This window comes from Lotus japonicus, chromosome 2, assembly GCF_012489685.1.
Source record: "Lotus japonicus ecotype B-129 chromosome 2, LjGifu_v1.2".
Lineage (NCBI taxonomy): Eukaryota > Viridiplantae > Streptophyta > Magnoliopsida > Fabales > Fabaceae > Lotus > Lotus japonicus.
Window position 1 is genome coordinate 66375955 of NC_080042.1, and position 18999 is coordinate 66394953.

The window sequence follows — 18999 nt, forward strand, 5'->3', positions numbered from 1 at the left end:
GGGTCCCTTGCTGAGACCGCAGATGCTGCCTTTGCTGAGTTTGCGTCGCACCTCCGCCCTCAGGGGATCCCCGCTACATATCCGGGAGAGGCTGTGGAGGATTACATGAGGTGGTACAGCGCTGTGTCCCATCGGTTCATCATCCCTGATGATAGGAGGGAGGAGTTCAGTGCAGTGGTAAGTTTGAATTTTATTTTCCATTCAATTGTGATTTTTTGTTCATGATATTTTATTTGTATCTAATGTATCTACATTATTTTTGCAGACTGTTATGCGTCGGGCCGTGGACTTGTTGGAGCAGTCACTCGAGGTGCCAGATGCTCCTGCAGAGGGCACGCATTCCCGATCCCTCACTGAGAGGGCGCTGGATCTTATTAGATCCAATGCCTTCATTGGTACCCAGGGGGTAGCCTTTGCTGCTGTCCGAGGAGCTAGAGCTGCAGGAGGCAGAGGTCGTGGAGACAGAGCGCGTGGAGGCAGAGGCCGTGGAGGCAGAGCCCGTGGAAAGGGTGCTCCTGCAGAGGGTGCGCGTGGAGGCAGAGGCCGTGGAGGCAGAGCCCGTGGACCTAGAGGTCGTAGAGGGGCCGGTAGGGGTCGGGGCGAGTGATTGACTATATATTTGTATATTTTTTTTGTATTTTTATATTATGACATGTGACTCTTTGTATTAGGACTCTCTTTATATTAATCATGCTTTCTATTTTCACTCATTATATGCCGACTCTTGTATTGAAAAAAACCCGTATAACTACACCGTAAATAATCAAAGGCAGGATAAGTAACATAAATAATTCATGGCAAACAGTTTAAAGGGTACACGAAATTATTCAGAAGCAACACGAAAACAAAATTAATCCTCAGTGATATCGATGAAGTCGTGGGGTCCGCTATCCTGTGGAAATACTTTGACTATGTTGGGCAACGTTATATTCAGATAACGAACAGATTTACTCGGTGCAAACACAGCAACCTGCAAGTAAATTGCAAATTTAAAAGATTAATGCGTACTTGTTCAAAGGAAGCAAGATTAATGTTTAAGGTAATAGACCTTTTGGAGAACAAGAACAGATCCAACAGTTATGACATTCCTAAATTCCCCGTCAGTGAAGGCCTTGCGATGGACGCTAGCGTCAACGGTGCCCGTAGGGTCCTAAATCAATGCAATCGTGAGAGAAAATGAGACAACAAATTGACGGTTAAAGAAGCTGGACAAAAGCGAGCAAATACCTTGAGGGTAACTTTGGCATCTCCGAAACCATTGGGAGTGCATGATTTAATAACAGCAACAACACTCTCTACTCTCTCAACATTCGTTGTGATTGTGCCCAGCGGAGTGGCAGATTCCACCAATTGCAGGGCTGTAAGCCAAGCATTTGAATTGAAATCAGGATCGGTTTCGGTTGATCTGTCTTCGAGCGCACGCCTCACAAATTCTTGGGTCGGAATGAGTAGTGTGTTAGGGTTGGATCTACGCCCATACATGGCAGCCTGGACGGCGCCAGCTGGCCCAGGAATGAGAGGACGAGAGCTGCTAGAAGTGCTGCCTTGACGTTTGCAACGGCGGACTAATGCATCCCAGTCTTGTTCCATTGTTTTTTTTTATCTTCGAAAGCAAGACATGAAGAAAAGGATGAAGAAGAATAAAGAACCCAGAGAGATTTATAGCAGAATGGTCAAAAGATTTATGGTGTTTGGTGGATAATACAAGTGTGGTTGGGGTTGGTTGGTGGTAGATAGTAATGTCAGGTTTCAAGTTCGTCATTTAGTGGATGAAAATGACAAGATTCTGATGATGGGGTGGTTGGAAATGACAGGACTCTGATGATGGGGTGGTTGTAAATGACAGGACTCTGATGATGGGGTGGATGAAAATGACAGGACTCTGATGACAGAGTGGTTGTCTATGTTAATTATCCCTGATGCTGATTCAAAATAATAAGGCCCATCAATATAACAATGACCATCAAATTAATATTATTAAAAGCAACAAATGAACATCATAAAGGCAAGGCCCATCAGATTAATATTACAGAGCGTTTACAAATGAATATCACACAAAAGTGTGGTGTCAATCTGAGGTGATGTCTACATAGCTTTGGTGAATAAGAGGAACACCAAAAGTAACAAGCCAAGCTTCATATTCTGATGTGAATCTTCCTAAACGTGTACCATATGGGGCGCACCAGCTTACTGATGTAGGATCAACATACCGTTCCCACTGGAGAGCAATTGGCGGCATAGAATGTCCAGGAGTTAGATGGAGCTACATTATAGAGAATAACAATAAAATTAGATAACTTGCAAATACAACAAATCAATTCACCAATTGGATATTAGTGTACTCAATCAAAAAATACCTGTACAAAGTGATTAATCACATGACCAACAGCTATAACAGGATGTACATCCGGTGGACCTTCTCCTCTTAGTGGAAGGTATGACCAACAACCCGTAGAGGAGATGGATATGAAAACCACTTGGAACCTGGTTGCTACAAGGTATCCCATCTCTGGCAGTTGCATCCATTTATCCTCGGTAGCCGGATCACCAGGAGGAAGAGTGAGTCGGGAATGTAAGGCATTAACCACATGTCTGGACCACATTTCATCATACAACCCTCTGTGTCGTTCAAGTTCTTCTATCAACGCTGCCCTAACCCATGACCAACTTTCCTCACCTGATGGTAGTCCGAGTAATGCAGCAACGGCTCTATAGCCACAGTTACCATCATCCTCAACATTCTGAACTGTTTGTATATATGGGTGGAAAAAGGCTGGAAAATGACCCATGAAATAGCTTGTATCAGACTTCTTCACACGCTTCTTCTTCTTTGGTGGTTGTGAAACCTTCTTTGCCTCTCTGATCTCCCTATCAACATGTTCAAAACCTGAAAGATCACGAGTCAAGGATCCTATTGCTTTATTCTTAGGTGGTATTTTCTCATTCGCCTTAAGAGTGCGCTTGGACCTTATCTTAACCGCAGGAGTACAAAGTGAACTACTTTCAGGACAATAGATCGCTTGAAGCTTCCTCCTTACCATACTCTGCCCTCCAGTATCCAAAGAACTGAAATAATGTGTCAATGCCTCAACTTCTGGTTGCATATCTCCATGGTTCATGCCGCAAATATGGTTGCTGGTAGTATCTGCAACAGGTTCAGGTACATGCTCCCAACTCAGTCTCTTCCAGAATGGATGAATTGACTCATATGGAATTCTTTCATAACCTGCAAGTTCACAAAAGTGTCACTTTCAATAACAAATAGAATTAATTGACAAGAGAGTGGTTGACCGGTGACCTGCAAGTTCACAACCGCAAGGTAGTCCATGAGTCTCTCTCAACAAGCAATCGCATCCGCCGTAGGACTTCATTCTTATATGTTCATCGTCGATGAGCTGCAGGCATTTGTTTGACACAAATCCTCTAATATTTGTGTAAAATGGGAACATGAAAATGTGATCAATTCTGTGAATACTGCGCTCAAACGATGCTAATATTTCAGTATGTCGATTACATGTCAAACTATGCGACGCATCCCATGAAGTGGCCAGGTCACCCTTGCAATCCCGTAACATCTTCTTCAAACTGGCATGTGCACCCTCAGCCCTGCAAACAACAAATAGATATCTTATTAACAACAATCTATCAAATGAACAAACAACGCATAAATTAAGCTCATGTAATTTTTTTACCTGTTACTTGTTGTTGTTCCAAAGTGCATCACATGATTTGTCCATGCCTTGGCGAATTTCTCCTTGTGAACCAACCATGTAGTAGAACAATAGGAGGTAAAGTTGCTGTATTTTGCCTTGCACATATTAAACAATTGCATCCATTTCACTTCAAATTCTTCAACTGTTGCAGCATCCACCACCTCTGCCCACTTCATCATAACCAACTCAGCAAAATCATCTGTGCCAACATAGAGTTTGCACTTTGCCAAAACACACTTGTTGATGTGCCACAAGCATAATAAATGTGTAGTGTTAGGAAGGCTTTGCTTAGCAGCACTCAATAAGGCAAGATCCCTGTCAGTAACAATCACCTTAGGCAACATGGCTTGATCAGCTAATAGAGACTTCATACACTCCAGTGCCCAAACGTAGTCATCTGTGCCCTCATTAACAATGTAGCAAAAGGCTATGGAGTATGTCTTATCTGTGGAAGTCAGTCCAACAATCTCAAGCAAGGGAATTGCATATTTGTTTGTCTTGTATGTGCAATCCATAATCACTACATATGGAAATGTGTTGAACAGTTTGATAGCATTTGGATGAGCCCAAAATACATCCCTAATGACTTCCGATCCAGGCTCATGTCTTTCAAAGTGGACATACTTGTCACCGTCCAACTTCTTCAACAAGTGTTGCATTTCTGTCAATCCCCCGCGGAGGGATTTTCTTAACCTCTTGCAAACACCATAAATCTGAGATATGGTAGTCAAGTTTGAAGGATTGTTTTCCTTCAAAGTCAACAACATCTTTCTCGGTGGAACCCAACTCCTTGTCATTTTTCCCACTTGCTCCTTCTCTCCGGGTTTTAGACGACCAACAAAATTGTGCCCAAGTAGTGACCTAGCTGGTTCATGGTTGTGTATACCTTCCATCACCTTTAGCCGCCAATCTCTATCTATGCCATTTTTCCTAGGTCGTCCTTTTAGTCTAAAAGGACAACCTGTCTTTTGTGATCTCGTCCCTTCAACAAGGTCAGGGTCTCTATAAGGAACATATTTACCATGCTTCTCGCACCCCAACATGACATAAGCTTTTCTGCTTCCATTCCCACCATAATCTGACTTTGTGATCAACGTAACATATCCATTTTCAATCGCAATTCCATGAACCCAATTGATAAGATCATCACGGGTAGGGAAAATCTGTTATAATAATAAGAATTGATTACAAGGGTGATCAAGACATAATAAGAATTGATATATTACACTCTCAAAACAATGCAAAAATATGTTCAAAGAATACCTGATCAGTTGCAAATAAATGCGAGACATCTATACTTATACACGGGGGCACAAATGCTGGTGGTGGCACCTCTGTAGTGGCCTCTTCAGGTTGACCATTGTGAAATCCAGCTTCAATCAATTGTGACTCACCAAAGAAAAATGAATCTGTCATCCCTGGAAGAGAATACGGAAAGTTACATTCCATACTCAATACGGAAATATACTTTCCATACCGAATACGGATTGTTACTTTCCATACTGAATACGGAAAGTACCTTTCCATATTCAATACGGAAGATAACAATCCGTATTATATCACGACTCAGAATTCAAAAACCCATCCTTCTAACTACTTAAACTACTTAATCTAACTACTTAAACTACTTAATCTAACTACTTCCACTACTTAATCCTACAAAATAACAACAAATAAACACATAGACTTACCTCTACTACAACACTTGTTGTAGTGGTGGAGAGCTTGGGAAATGAAGGAGTGGATGGTGGTGGAGAGCTTGGGAATGAAAGTGAGGTAGGAGAGGGTGAGAGAGAGGGTGGTCTGGAGGCATTGAGGAGGTTCAGGGGGGCTGGTGAGGGGTTGGTGAAAGTTGGTGAGGGAGGAGTAATGGTGGAAAAAGGGGGAATCCTGTCAGAGTTAAATACGGAAAATACCTTTCCGTATTCATCAAAATATAATACGGAAAGTACCTTTCCGTATTCAGTTAAATTGAATACGGAAAGTACCTTTCCGTAGGGCACTTTTGGGTTTAAAAAAAAAGGGTGGGGCGCGCAGCCCCATAGGGGAGGCCCCAAACCCAACTCCCTGCTTCTTCTCAATTCTTGAGTGCCAGTGTTATGTGTCATGTGACCTGTTTCAATGACAACTTTGTCCCTCACATTAATCCCTTCTTCTTTTGTCTTGGGTCCCTCTGACTTAATAACAATGGCCATGGTCTGAATATTGAAGGAAGGAAGATGGTAGCTATGGAATTGGGAAATGGTGGAGGAGAAGATGGATTGGAAATTGAGGGTGCTGCCAAGAACAGAGTTGTTTATGGTTTCAGAAGTGAGGTTCAAGTAGCTGTAGCCGGTGTTTGAAAGAGGAGAAGAAGACCCTTTTTATGCTAATCTTTGTTTGATCCTCCCCAATATTATCAGTGTGAAGTCCCTTTCTAACCTGAACAGATCATGTGTAGTCCTTCTCACATTTCTTCTTCCATGCTAGTTAGACGAAATAGGTGAGTTAAAATAGAAGTTTGCAGATAAAACTCAGACCTTACACTTCAAAAATGGTGATTTTTTTTAGTCTAGGGACCTGGGACCTACACATAAGACAAAATACAGAACAAGGCACACAGTACATGAGAGAGACGGGTCATTGAGGGGGTGTCGTAGCAAAATATAAAAATCATGTTAGTGACAACCACTTGACCTGTTGCCAAAGTAAAAGTTGCAAAATCCTGACCACCAACTTAAAATATAATATATCAACGGCTGGGAGGACTGGTCCATCCATTGAACATTTTGAAACTTCCCCACCCTAGTGGGCACCTTTAAGGTGTTTGATAGTTGTGGTGTGGTATTGTTTCTTTGCACCCCACCTGAGAGATTTTTCTACTGGTGTATCATCAAATAAATTTGTTTTTTGCTTTAATTGCACTTTTAGTCCCCCAACTATTGCCTTCCAGCGAAAATCGTCCCCAAACTTTAAAATTAGCAAAAAACGTCCTCCAACTATACATGTCGTTGCACTTTTGGTCTGTCGTTTGCCTTCCGTGAGAAAACTAACGTGAGAAGCTGGTGTGGCTCCCTCACGTGTGTCTCACGTGACTTTCTTTAGAGAGCTTGATGACTGGACAAGTCACATGCTTCTCACGTGACTCTAAAAGGCTCCAACGGTTATGAAATTGCAAACCCTAATTAGACTTGATTACCCCCTTTTAGAGTCGATCACGTGAGAAGCATGTGACTTGTCCAGTCATCAAGCTCTCTGAAGAAAGTCACGTGAGACACGCGTGAGGGAGTCACATCATCTTCTCATGTTAGTTTTCTCACGGAAGGCAAACGACAGACCAAAAGTGCAATGACACGTATAATTGGAGGACGATTTTTGCTAATTTTGAAGTTTGGAGACGATTTTCGCAGGAAGGCAATAATTGGGGACCAAAAGTGCAATTAAGCCTTGTTTTTTTAAATGTTTGCCTTGGATTTAAGTATAAGTTAATAAGTTAATGGTGTTCACATATAAGTTAATAATCAATTGGTAATGAGATTAAGATAAACATTTATATAATCTTATAATTTGAGTATAGGGTTATTGGTGTTTATCTACTAGAAACTACACTAAATAAAAACTCTAATAAATGCTATTTGGCTTACATGTAAATGAGTTCTAAATAACTTTAAAGTAATGGAATATACACAACCACGCACATGGTTTCATTGTTGTAACAAATCACATTTAAATGAGTAAAAATAAAATTTAAAAAAATCTTTAAATTGCACTAAGTGTGCTTGTCGTGCATAATTGTTGTCGTGCCAAACAGGACAGCATTAGTGATAGCTTTGCCTGGAAAAATGTATATTGAAAGCATATCCATATTCACTCATTGGACATTCACTCCAAAATTCTTTCCACATGGAAGCTATTCACTCGTTGTTCTTTGAGCACCAAACAATTTCTTAAAAACGCGCCACTTAGGAGGTCTTATCCTTTGAAAGCATATCTTTGACACGCCAAAACTTCAATCACTATTCGAGAAAAGTATCGTAATTTGCATTAGAAAAATGGTTGGCTTTTGATTTAATTACCCTTTTGACAAAAATTTCAAGAGGGGCCTTTATGTTTTCAACTTTGGATGGGAATGACAGACATGCCTTATTCTTTTTGAAACTGAATGACACCTTATTCTAATTGATGTTATATTTTCTTTAGTCTTTAAAAAAGAAATCAACAAATTCATGGAAGTTACATGGTGGTCTAAGAGTGACCCACTATCAATACTTGTTGATATAAAGATTTTTTAATTGATCATCATCATATGAATTAAACCATCATATATAATTTGTCCATCTTATAAGAGTTGTGAGTTGTGATTGATTCACACCTTGTTGATATAAAGATTTTTTTAATTGATCATCATATAATTGGTTCATCCTATAATGAGTTATGATTATTCACAAGTGATTTTCTATTTAATTTCATTTTCACTTACCTTTTATTTTTATCTCTCTTCTTTAGTATTACATCACTGCATCACATTTCTCATATTTCTTCTTTTCCCTTCATATTCTCATAAGATGGAAGTAATTTTAGAGTGTGTGTGAAACTTTATCCACATATTATAACTCCTCACAAATTCACACTCCCATCTAACACAATAAATAAAGTACTTAAGCCATGAGACTCAAACCACATTGTTGTTACTTTGTTGTCTTGCATTTTGTCAAAAACAACCGAATGTCGAAGCTGATGCCGTGGCATCTGCCTTTGTGTTGCTAGGACATCAGTCCTCTGTTTGGAACGTTACTTGTGGGCCCTTGTAGATTTTATGAAGATATATTTTTGTAGTTACTTGAGGAACAAGTAGCTGTACCGGAAGGGTTTGATTTGTGGGTTGTTATTTGTTGAAACAATCTTTGATAAAAGATTGAGTTTCACAATATCTTGGAGATTCAGTTTTGATTTGTTGCTTCAATCTGTTACTTCAGCCAAGCAAACCCTATTGCCCAAGCCACCGCTGTTGAAGACTATAAAAGAACAAAGACCTAAAGCTTGAAGACCACCGAAGCTAATAGAGAGATCAAGTGTTTTAGGATTGTTATTGTTCTTTGTTGCTTGTGATCATACCTTGCTCACTGATTCTATAAAGCAAGGTTATGATCTGTGTTGGTTGCATCTGCAAACTCTAATTGTTGATTGTTTGTTACCAATCACTGTGGCAGTGATTGAGAGAAAGTGGGGGCTCTCATACTTAGGTTGAGGTTCTAAGTAGAAATACACTGGGTAGATTAGGAAGTGAACTATAAACTGTTGTGTTCATGAGTGTATATAATTCCTGAATCTTGAGATAGTGGATTTCCTTTCTTTTGATGAAAACCCTCCAGACGTAGGTGAAGTTTTTCACTGAACTGGGTTACCAATTCTTGTGTCTTGTTTACTTGTGTTTTTGTTTATTGCTGTTACTGTTAGTCAATTGTTGAACCTGTTGTCCCAGCATCGTGTAGGACATTTGTCCTGTGAGAGAACCAGAATTTCACACATAATATGCAGGAAGCAGACAAGCTTGGAATTGGGCCAAAAGAGACATAAAAAAGCCCCGAAACGAAAGTGCAAAAATCTAGATGGTTACTAATTTTGTTTACTTAACAAACCCCAAAGAAAAGCTTCTACCCAAAAATCAGTACCGCATGATTCCCAATCCGAGGAACCGGTGCCCAGTCCCGTTCAAGTACGAGTCCTTCTTGGGAGACTATGCTGACTGTAGCAAAGTGGTAGAAACAAGTTGGGAGCGAGAAAGTGGGAATAAAGGTGCATGTGACTCGATCAAGAGGAACATCAAGAAGAGTAGCTCTAGCCTACAACGTTGGAGCAAAGCCACGTTCAGGAAAGCTGACAAGGAGATCGATCTCTAACCTTAAGAGGAAGTTGGAATCCCTTCTCAACAGGCCCCCCTCGGATCAGGTCATGGATGAAATCAAGAGAACTAAAGCTAGCATTGCAGAACTATGGCATCAAGAGGAGAAATATTGGGGCCAACGCTCTCGGTTGAAGTGGCTTAAGTGGGGAGATAAGAACTCGAAGTTCTTTCACGCCACTACAATTCAAAGGAGAGGTAGAAACCACATAAGCAAGATCAAAGACGAATCAAGGGTTTGGAAAGAAGGAACCTCACACATTCTGGGAGCTATTGAGGACTACTATACTGACCTCTTCAAGAGCTCAGGCCCGAGGGACATCATGAAGGGCATAGCTGCCATTCCTCATAAGGTTCCACAAGCTTGCAATGACAGCCTTGAGGACCCGATTCTAGAAGCTGATATCAAACTTGCCATAGATAGCCTTGGTGAGCTCAAGGCCCATGGGCCTGATGGCCTCAATGGCATGTTCTACAAGCAACACTGGCCAACAATTAGAGAAAATGTTTGCTCGACAGTGTCTAGTTTTTTTTCAAAATGGGACCTTACCTAGCTTCATCAATGAAACCCTTGTAGCACTAGTGCCCAAAGTGGACAAACCGGAGAAGATTGGCCAGCTTAGACCCATAAGCTGTTGTAATTTCCTTTATAAGGTTATTACTAAGATCCTTGTCACTAAGCTCAAACCATTCCTGAATGACCTAGTCTCACAAGCTCAAAGTGCCTTCATCAGTGGAAGACAGATCCAAGATAATATCCTCGTGGCCCAAGAAGCCTTCCATTTTCTTAAAAAGTCTAGGAGAGGACCAGGTGAATTCATGGCTCTAAAATTAGACATGAACAAGGCTTATGAACGGTTGGAGTGGGACTTCCTCCAACCTTGCTTGGAAGCCTTTGGCTTTAGTGAAAAATGGGTGACTAGTATCATGACTTGTGTGAAAGGTGCTACCTATAGATCCAAAGTTAATGGTGAAATAAGCATAAAGATCTTTTCTCAAAGGGGCTTGAGACAAGGTAACCCCCTCTAACCCTATTTATTTTTCCTAGTTGCTGAAGCCATGTCTTACATGCTCATTAAAGCTCAAGAAGAAGGGAGAATCAAGGGAATGAAAATTGCTCCAAAATGCCCCGTGGTAACCCACCTCCTTTTTGCTGATGATTCTCTCATTTTTGCTCAAGCAACACAAGAGGAAGCTTACCAACTTGTTACTATCTTAAATGACTACACTACTGCCTCTGGCCAGAAGATTAGCACGGAGAAATTGGGGATCATCTTCAGCAAGCACACCTCTCAAGCCACTCCTAGGTTGGTCCCTGAAATCCTAAGCATGCAAGAATGGAGTGCCCCAGGTAAGTATTTAGGATTGCCAGCCGAGTGGGGAAGGTCCAGAAACAACACACTTAGTTGGCTTAAACTCAGGGTGCTAGATAAGATTGACGGGTGGAAGGAAAAGCTCATAAACCAGGCTGGAAAAGAGGTATTAATCAAAGCGGTTATTCAAGCCTTGCCATCCTATGCTATGTCTATTATTCGGCTCCCCAAGAACTTTTGCAGGTCTTTGTGCTCAAGTATTGCAAGATTTTGGTGGAGGAACTCTGGGAGAGAGAGAGAGAGAGAGAGAGAGAGAGAGAGAGAGAGAGAGAGAGAGGGATCCACTGGAAAGATTGGAACTTCATTTCTATAGCAAAGTGTAGAGGGGGACTTGACCTTAAAGATTTATCTCTTATGAACACTGCCATGTTAGTGAAGCAGGCATGGAGAGCTTACAATAATCCAGGGGCATTATGGATACAAATCCTCAAGGGACTCTATTTCCCCAAAACTGATTTCTTGAAGGAAACCAAAGGTAGAGGATCTTCGTGGGGATGGCAAAGCCTTGTTCATGGCAAGGATTTCGTGAAAAGTGCAGGCCAGTGGCTAATAGGAAACGGTAAGACCATACAAGTATGGAAGGATAATTGGCTCACCACTGCCCCTCTACAAGCTCCATCAACCCCTCCCTCTGAGATTCTGCTCAACTCTCTCTTCCACCCAGGCTAGATACATTGGGACTTCCAGAAGCTGCTTGCTACCCTTCCAAGAGATGCAGCCTTTCAAGCTCTCCAGATTCCGCTAGGACTGACTGAAGGAGAAGATAAACTATGTTGGCCTTATACCATTGATGGTAACTACTCAGTGAAATCGGGATACCAAGTGGTTATCTCTCGCTGCTCACCTGAGAACTCTCCACAAGGCTACAACCAGCATCAAGAGAATGATCCTATCTGGAAATTAATTTGGAACTTACAGGTCCTAGGAAAAATTAAGCTTTTCATTTGGAAGCTCTACAACGGTGCCCTGCCAGTGAAAGCTAGTCTCCATAGGCGAGGAATCGCCTTGGACCCTATATGCCCCCATTGCAATCAGCAACCAGAGGATAATGCTCATGCTCTAATTGGTTGCCATTTGACTCGTGAGGTCTGACAACACTCCCAAGTGCAAATAAATCATGACCAGGCCAACTCTATGCATCCTAAGGATTGGCTCCTTCACATGGCAGCACAGCTACAAGGGGATAGCGATACCATCCAGCAAGGATTAAGGACTATTGCCTACTTTCTATGGGGTGTGTGGAAGGAGAGGAATGAGTGTCACTTCCAGCAGCGCATTCCCCAACCTTTTGCCACCTCGATTAGGATTAAGGCTAGCATGGCCACTATTGAGGACATGGAACCTCAAAGAAGAGCCCCTCCTCCAAGCACTACTCGCTCCTATAGAGTACCCTGGATCAATCCCCCGCCAGGGACCTTGAAGCTCAATGTCGATGCTACCTTATTCCAACCCTCCAAGAAAGGAACGATTGCAGTTGTGATCAAGGACGAGCATGGAAGTACTGTCATGTCCCACTCAAGGTCAATACTAGCACCTGAGTCACTAGTGGCGGAAGGTCTAGCTATCAGGGAAGCTCTACTGCTGGCCATGAACCTTGAAATAAGCAAAGTCTACATTTGCTCTGATAACCTTAAGCCGGTTTCGCTGATTCGGGGACATAGGTTTGATTGGAGCGTTTACTCCATTTTGAGAGATATCCAAACCTTCAGGAACTCCTTCAGAACGTGCGGATTCTTCTGGGTCCCAAGATAGAGTAATCACCATGCACATAATGCTTCTAGAAGTGCCTACAACCACATTCATGGTCTTTGACTATTTGTTTTAGGAGGCTAATTCAATGTGTGATTTACGTACTGTCTCATTTATTACGTAGCTTACTGTCCCTGTTTAGGGTGTTTTGGGTTAGTGTCCCTCACTGAATTTTATTGTATTCATGTTGTAGTAGAGGTTGACTCTCTAACCCATTTGGGCTCTGCCTTGTACTTGCTACCTAGGCCTTTTGAGCCTCTTTTATGGAACCATGATCCATTGTCCAAAAAAAAATATATGTATCAATTTGGAGTGGTGCAATTTTACACCATGTGCTTTGATCGATCATAGCGGGTGAATACATCTTTTAAAACAAATAATCATTAAAAATTTGCTATATGTTCAATTTAATAAATAAAAAAATGTGTTGATCTGTTATGACCGGTCATAGCACATGGTATAAATTTGCACCACTTTTTTTTTTGAAAAGAATTTGCACCACTTTAAAGTGGTGCATATTAGGGAGACAAAAAAAAAAGCTATGATGATATGATATTTTCTTTTATATTTTAGAACATTTATTTCATTTCATTAATTTTAACACATTTATTCTTCTTTGCATTTCTCATTCCGCATCACATCACTAATTATATTATTCATTTTTCGCTTTTTTCTTACCATCTCACTCTAGTGTGAGTGGATTTGAGATTATTCAAATGTTTATAAATACTTCAAATCAACCTAGCTGAGCAAACTTCATAACTCTCAAGAGTTAATTACTGCAATCACAATTAACAAGATATTACATTGTAACATACATGGATCTTCTACATCGAATGAACCGTGAAGCATCTAAGAACATGGATTATTTGTGAATACAGAACCATACTACAAGAAAAACAAATCAACAAGAGCACCCATGCGAAACTATATTGATGAAATGAAACAACACTATTCATTACTACCACAAATATTCAGATTGATCTAACTCCTCAAGTTTTAAGGCTTGTTTTCTTCAACATGGTCGTGATGACCACCAACAAAACCTCCAACTCCACCAATAACACCACCTCCAATCCCTCCAATACCTCCTCCAATTCCTTTGTAAGCATAACCACCAATTCCAGCTCCAATTCCTTTAGTTATTCCTCCTCCAAGGCCTCCTCCTCCATATCCACCACCTAAACCGCCAAGTCCTCCTCCTCCATATCCTCCACCACCTAAACCACTACCACCTCCTCCTCCATATCCACCTCCTAAACCGCTACCTCCTCCGTATCCACCACCTCCACCTCCACCACCTAACCCTCCAAGGCCTCCACCTCCACCACCTAACCCTCCAATACCTCCGGCACCGCCAATGCCGGCGACTCCTCCTGAAGGGACACTGTCAAAGAACCATTCTGGTTTTTTCACGTCTTCAGCAACCTTTGCCTTCTTCAGGTTCCTTCCATCTACATTTTGGAACATTCCCAGCACTAAACATATCGCCACAACCATCACCGAAATGTACTTGCTCCTCATGACTGTTTTGTAATATAACTGTAGCTAGTAAAACACTCTTTACTCACAGTTGTAGATGTGCGCATTGCTCCCCTTTATATAGTTCTCGCTCGCATGGGAAAGTGTGCACGTATGAACATTATTGGGTGTAAACTGACAACTGTTAAACCTTGCAATAGGTGAAACAATACAATTAATTTTATCCATAGAAGGTGAAGTAAAAAAATGGGTATGTTAGATTCTCAAATAATACGAAAATGTGCTTGTTTGTTGTGTACATTAAGTTAGAACTAAGGTGTGGTATTCAAAATGAGTTAGTTCAATAATAAAGACTCATATATCAATTAAAATTTTGATTTTGTTCTATCATAGTAATGTTGTGTTCCATTCTTAGGGATGTGAGATATGTGAGTTGTGTTTTTTTGAGATTTGTTCATCCATCAACCATGATTATTTTACGTGCATCTCCATCACCATCATTCGTTTCCACCACTCATTCATTTTTCATTAAAAAATGAATATAATGAGATAAAGTTAATTGATAAGTAAAGTAAAATCTAAAGATGAAGTATTTACCTTGAATAACATGATAATAGTCCATTAAATTACTTAATGCAGGTACCACACCAAAAAAAAATTCGGACTACCACAGAATTTACGATATGAAAAATGATAAATAGACATAACAATATCGATCACTCTCATACACCCACTTTTATTTTAATTTCACTTTGTGTTAATTTTTTACAAGAGAGCTAAGTTTTGTGGCACTCAAAAACTCTAACAAAATGTATAGTGTGGTCTATGTATATATGTGACTTTCTAACTTATTCCAAACGGGAGACTATTATCTGTTGGCACTGATTTTTTATTTGAGTTTAATGGATATGCACTGTCAGTGTAAAACAGTTTTACACTGACAACAAATCACAACATGTCACGTAGGAGAAATAATAGTTTATATATTAATTTTTTATTAAAAAAAAAATATGTTTTATGATGTGCCAAAATTCAATTGAATGACTGTGTAAAATATGTTTACACTGACGGTGTATATCCCTTTAATTTTTTTATTTTCCTTTTTCTATCACATGATTCATGATATTTTTCATTTTTTTTTTATTTTATTTCTAAAACTTTCAACATGACGCTGAAATTGGGGTGTGAATAAATTATTTTGCTTCCGAAACATAATGACATAACTAGAAAAGAGAGTGTCTAAATCACCATTGTGAGTAATTTTGCCGATGTCTAATGGACCAATGATATTTAAGATAAAATAATTTAGAATTTATAAAAAAATTCTTTTATATATATATATATATATATATATATATATATATATATATATATATTACTCATCATGAGCAATTTAGACAGCCCCACTAGAAAAAACTGTGGTCTGAATAAATTACATTCCTTTCTAGAGAGGCGCCTGCCGCTAGTTTTGTTCTTATTAAATGATTAAATATTACCAATACATCTAGTACAGTTGGTAGATAATTAGACTCCTCAAACATTTAGTTCAGAGTTCAGTCTCTGGGCGGTGTCTCTAGATAATGATTTTTTTGGAGAGATTTACTCACTTAATATGATCTCTGAATTTCGAGGAATCAAACTGATGATTGTCAGTTGTGAAAATACTTTGAAGAAAGAAAAGATATATCAGTAAACAAACTTTATCATGGGTTATTTAGTGATCCTGACCCCCTGATTTTAGTTACATAAGATGTGTCATGAGTTAAATTATGTGAGGTAAAAATGTAAAGAGGATGAATATGTATTTAATGTGGAGTTGAAAGGTTGGGAGAGTGGTGTTTATTGCTACCTCGCAACTTACCTTCTCTCACGGTGATCGTCCAGCTCTACCACATGGCAATGGCGTGAAGTTCCATTCGCATTCATGATTGGCCATTGCTCTGCTATTCTCTCTTTAACTGCTTGATCGCATGTAGCCATAAACTCTACCTTACACACCGCAACCTCTGCACGATTTCTGACAAACGGTCCATCACTTAATTTGCATGCATGATTTCATTATACAGAATGGTAGTGGTGGAAATGCATGCTGGCATTTAGATGAAGCTATATTAATGTGTATTTTGTCGGGGTTAGTGTGGCACCCATTTACAGGTTGTAGATGGTGATGCTATATGACAATTGTTATTTTATTTTTTTCTTCATCGGAAAATTATATGGCAATTGTTATTAATGTTATATACCCTAGCTAGGAGGAAGGTTAATTGATTCGCAACTAATTTCAAGCTATAAATGTGAAAACAGTGTCCCATTCTCCATTGTCCATTCAGATTCAGAAGGTGTGTGGCGTGACACAATTTATTCACTCTTTCACGCGTGTCTATGCATGACTTGTGAATAATAAATAGGTCAAATAACTTTATATACAAATAAAATGAGCGGATTTGATTTTAGTACTTCACCAGAATAAAGTAGGAATAATATTTATGCATTTAGAAAATTAGTACTCCCTCCGTTCCAAAACTATTGTAATTTTAGTTTTTTTTGTTTTGTTCCAAAACCATTGTTGTTTTACATTTTCAAAGCATTTTATCTCATTCTCTTTCATCTATGCCCTCATTTAATATTGTATCTCTCAAGTACCACCTCTTATTTCCACCAATCACAATTCTCACCAATTAGTTAACCAATGATTTTCATTCTCTCTCTTTCATATAACTCATATTAAATAAGGGTGTTTCAGTCAAATTATAACATCAATTAATGAACTCTTAAACTTAGTGAAAAAACTAAAACTACAATAGTTTTAGAACGGAGGGAGTATGGTTTTAGGCCCTGTTTGGATAAACAGCTTAATTAAGCGCTTATGGTCATAAGCGCTTATGACATAAGCGCTTATTCATAAGCTATTTTTAAAAATTTATTGAAATAAATTAAAAATAAGCTGTGTATAAGCATAAGCTATTTTTCATAAGCTATCCTGAGTAGCTTATGAAAATAAGCTGAAAATAGCTTATGGCAGACCATAAGCTGTTTGCATAAGCTCTCCCAAACACTGGCATAAGAGCTTATGCTGTCAGATAAGCTCAAATAAGCTCTTCCAAACTGGGCCTTAGTTCCTGCATGAGCCAGAGCTCCAATCATTAGGTTAGTCTGGCCATAATCGTTTTTAGTCTAGCCATAATTTGTGTGGCAAACTCACGTGTATAAATGAGTTTGACATGTGGCATTTAAGTGTAGTTTTTAATTTTCATTTGCAATGTTTAGGGGCCTTGCCCCTCCATGTTATCAAAAAAAAAATTCACTTGCAATGTTAACAATTAAGTTAAATAAATTTTATTAATTAAAAAAAAATTATAAAAATCATAATGATCTAATTCCTAAACTCATATCGTGATTTTAAAAACCTCAATCTCTAACAAATGATTAAATGAATGTAAATCATTTCTTCTTTGATTAGCGACAAGAGATTGATCTTCATGATAACTCAAAAAACACCAGCAAATCCTAAGCGACTAACCACCATCAAATTTTGTTACATAATGAGTTGGGTTCTATTTACTGCGATAATAACTATTAGGGACCAACATTTGTTGCACAACCTCATCCAAGAGCACTTTTCCCCTATCCTTTGAACATTATCTTTGTTAGAGCAAGTTAGGTCCCTCGAACAATAACCCCCTCTGTGCTCTCTAAATCTTCGTCTCTTTTCCATTCAACCTTGTTGCTTCCAACTTCCACCAACTTATCAAATGTAAACAAAACTTGTGTTTCTTTCAAAATGCACACTAGGAGAAGATAGGTAAAAGGGAAGAAGTAGAAGAGTCATAATCTCCACAAGTATGTTTTTCGGTACTAGTCTACGTAGGAAGATCGTCAATGAGTGGATAGGGAAGCGAGGGCTACTCTATTAGAAATTCAAAGTATTGAGGCTCTTAAAGATTTTTTCCATGGAAATGGAATTAGGGAATTCTCCATCAAGCCTATGCGTGCTAAGGAAATGCTGCTTGAATTTCAAAGTAAAGACGAAATGCTGGAAATATTAAGGGAAGTTGAATCGTTATTATTAGAAAATTTTAATCTGGTAAAGCCATGTCCAAAGCATACTTCTTAAGAACCGCAAAAGGATGATTTCATGAAGTTTTGGATTGATATTGTTATGCATCTTCGTAACACAACAACCCGCATATAATGTTTCAATTTGTACACTTGTGAGGACTTAATTGAATTGCCATTACACATCTTAACATCTTAATGTATGTAGAATTGTGAAAGTGTTAACTATATGGTTGAAAGTGTGCATGCAAGGTTGAATTTGATGCTTAGAGATAGCAAGAACAACTTGTGTTTTTCATAAGATTGAATGAAAAAGTTAACATATCGCAACACACTAAGATATGGTCTTATTTCCTACAAAATATACTCGTTCACTAGTTTAATGTCTGATTTAATGTCAACTTACAAGGATTTATATAACACAAACTATAATTGCAAGTGAATGTGAATTTAAATATGTGGCAATTGATAGTTCCGGTATAGATGTACACTCAGGATAACACATGGATTATCTTTTGCTAGTGAACTTACAAGGTATGGTTAGGTTCCATTAGTATCAATCCATCCTTCTTGGAAGATGTTAACTTTTTCACCATATGGATGTAATGAGCCTGCAATGGAGTTTCTAATTGAGTATGAGTTTGATGCTTTATCGCATAGATCTGAAGAACTTGATGTGGTTGGGATGGTTTGTTAGCACATAAATTTGTCCTCCTAATAAGGTAAAAAAAAAAAAAAAAAAGTA

The 18999-nt window shown here is 39.1% G+C and overlaps 3 protein-coding genes across 3 annotated transcripts; 1 reads left to right on the forward strand and 2 right to left on the reverse strand.

The window, feature by feature from the left end:
- Window positions 1–1817: 1817 nt before the first annotated feature.
- On the reverse strand, window positions 1818–5775 carry LOC130738940 (PKS-NRPS hybrid synthetase cheA-like). Its single transcript, XM_057591128.1, has 5 exons — window positions 4977–5775; window positions 3693–4876; window positions 3299–3606; window positions 2358–3226; window positions 1818–2263 (listed from the first exon to the last, which is right to left on the reverse strand). Exons 1-5 carry the CDS (start codon window positions 5238–5240, stop codon window positions 2069–2071), a joined length of 2820 nt encoding a protein of 939 aa, XP_057447111.1. The 5' UTR covers window positions 5241–5775; the 3' UTR covers window positions 1818–2068.
- Window positions 5776–9644: 3869 nt separating this feature from the next.
- LOC130736884 (uncharacterized) lies at window positions 9645–12059 on the forward strand. Its single transcript, XM_057588658.1, has 5 exons — window positions 9645–10100; window positions 10249–10537; window positions 10643–10945; window positions 11341–11540; window positions 11637–12059. Exons 1-5 carry the CDS (start codon window positions 9645–9647, stop codon window positions 12057–12059), a joined length of 1671 nt encoding a protein of 556 aa, XP_057444641.1.
- Window positions 12060–13715: 1656 nt separating this feature from the next.
- LOC130736885 (glycine-rich protein 23-like) lies at window positions 13716–14240 on the reverse strand. Its single transcript, XM_057588659.1, has one exon. It carries the CDS (start codon window positions 14238–14240, stop codon window positions 13716–13718), a length of 525 nt encoding a protein of 174 aa, XP_057444642.1.
- Between the last annotated feature and the right edge of the window lie 4759 nt (window positions 14241–18999).